Source organism: Wyeomyia smithii, chromosome 3 (genome assembly GCF_029784165.1).
Source record: "Wyeomyia smithii strain HCP4-BCI-WySm-NY-G18 chromosome 3, ASM2978416v1, whole genome shotgun sequence".
Taxonomy (NCBI): domain Eukaryota; kingdom Metazoa; phylum Arthropoda; class Insecta; order Diptera; family Culicidae; genus Wyeomyia; species Wyeomyia smithii.
The window spans coordinates 162,720,824-162,722,916 of NC_073696.1; the positions used below are offsets into that span (position 1 = coordinate 162,720,824).

The 2,093-nt window shown below is 41.5% G+C and overlaps 1 protein-coding gene across 1 annotated transcript; it reads right to left on the minus strand.

Moving 5' to 3' along the window:
• Positions 1–418: 418 nt before the first annotated feature.
• On the minus strand, positions 419–1,315 carry LOC129728795 (uncharacterized). The gene has a single exon (XM_055687256.1). The coding sequence runs from the start codon at positions 1,313–1,315 to the stop codon at positions 419–421; it is 897 nt and encodes a 298-aa protein (XP_055543231.1).
• Between the last annotated feature and the right edge of the window lie 778 nt (positions 1,316–2,093).

Consider the following 2,093-nt stretch of genomic DNA (forward strand, 5'->3'; position numbering starts at 1 on the left):
ACAGGCAAAGTAATAGTCCGATTGCAAAACAAATCAATAGGGTCTTATGGGGCAACTATACCTACCATTTGACACTAATTTTATGAAAATCGGTCCAGCCATCTCTGAGAAACATGAGTGAGATTAAACAGTCTTCAGAACACGTTTCTTTTCATAACTATTGAATCACAAGTTCAATCACTCATTTTTCGATTTAGTGCTAACGTAAGAACTGTATTAATCACATAAAAATGCGACGCGCTACCGGACACAACACTTATTGTTCTTACAAACGTAAAAGGACAACAAAAAATTACCTTTTAAGTCGACCGGTTTCGGTCCCCGTGTGGACCATCTACTGGACAATGACCAACTGATGACATATAGAAAATTGCACAGCTTCATACTGATACAGTACACGTCGGAAAGGGGGGTGGTGTTAAATTATCTTCTGTTTCGTCAATTGGAATAAGGCAGAAGTTATTGGGGCATCATCTTCGTGCATCAGTGGCTTTTCAGCAGTCTCGATGAACATAGATTCCCAAGCGTTCAAATGTGAAGGTTTTCTGACACATTTTTTCAGTTTTGTGTTATCCCAGTCTATCACATGGTTGTTCTCCTTAGAATGGACGGCCACGCTGGATTCGTTGGGTCTATCGTTGTCAACAGCGTTTTTATGTTCTTTTAATCGGACTTTAAATTTCCTGCGGGTTTGGCCAATGTATATTGCAGGGCAACTTTTACATGGGATCTCGTAGATGCCCGACATTTCGTCCCTCGAAATTTTATCTTTTAAAGAACATAAGAGGTCCTTCAGCGTATGGTTACACTTATACGCTGTCCAAAATCCATGCTGCTCCAGATCGTTTTGAATTGTGTTGGTCAGTTTTGGAAAGAACGGTAAACTTATTCTTTTAATCTCCTCCTTCTCTGGTTCTAATGTTGTAGCGTTTCGTCGATGTCTTTTCCTTTCATGTTTCCGGAGTATTTTGTTCACGAACTCTTCATCGTAACCATTTAAATCGGCCGCTTCATGGATCTTCCTCCTTTCTGCTTCGAAATCCTCTTTCTCCATCGGTATGCTGTATAACCGATGTGCCATCGAATGAAACGCGGCATATTTTTGGGAGCCGTAGTGGTTAGAATCGCATGTGATGTACCGGTCGGTTGACGTCGGTTTTCGGTAAACGCTGAACTTTACGGAATTGTCCTCTTTCCTGGTAATAGTTAAGTCCAGGAAAGGGAGTTTTCCTTCCGACTCTTTCTCCACCGTGAACTTTATTGAACTATGTTTGGAGTTCAACAACTCAAGTGTTTGTGCTAGATGTCGTGCCATTCAGTACAATAATTTTCCGTCTAAATCTGCCCTTCGCCATGATGTTACGCGTTCTATTGTGAAAGCATCAAATAAGAGAAAATATTCCAAACCATCAGTTCCGAATACTGATAGCGTGCTACGACAATTAGGAGATCGTGATGTAGTTTATTCCCGCGCTGATAAGGGCAACGCCGTGGTGCTTATGGACAAGAAGGATTATGAGGCCAGAGTTTTAGACATGATTAAATCCGGTCCATACCAGGAGAATCAATTCAAAAACGGAAAACCAAAAGATCCTCTCAACAACTTGATCGAAGAGGCTAATAGAGCACGGCAATTCCGTAAAATTCAGCGTTTACCGAAAACCGACCTCAACCGACCGGTACATCACATGCGATTCTAACCACTACGGCTCCCAAAAACAAGCCGCGTTTCATTCGATGGCACATCGGTTATACAGCATACCGATGGAGAAAGAGGATTTCGAAGCAGAAAGGAAGAAGATCCATGAAGCGGCCGATTTAAATGGTTACGATGAAGAGTTCGTGAACAAAATACTCCGGAAACATGAAAGAAAAAGACATCGACGAAACGCTACAACATTAGAACCAGAGAAGGAGGAGATTTAAAGAATAAGTTTACCGTTCTTTCCAAAACTGACCAACACAATTCAAAACGATCTGAAGCAGCATGGATTTCGGACAGCGTATAAGTGTAACCATACGCTAAAGGACCTCTTATGTTCTTTAAAAGATAAAATTTCGAGGGACGAAATGTCGGGCATCTACGAGATCCC

What these genes read in the sequence shown, in the direction of transcription:
- LOC129728795 (XM_055687256.1), bottom strand. Translation starts at nt 1,315, where the DNA reads ATGGCACGACATCTAGCACAAACACTTGAGTTGTTGAACTCCAAACAT.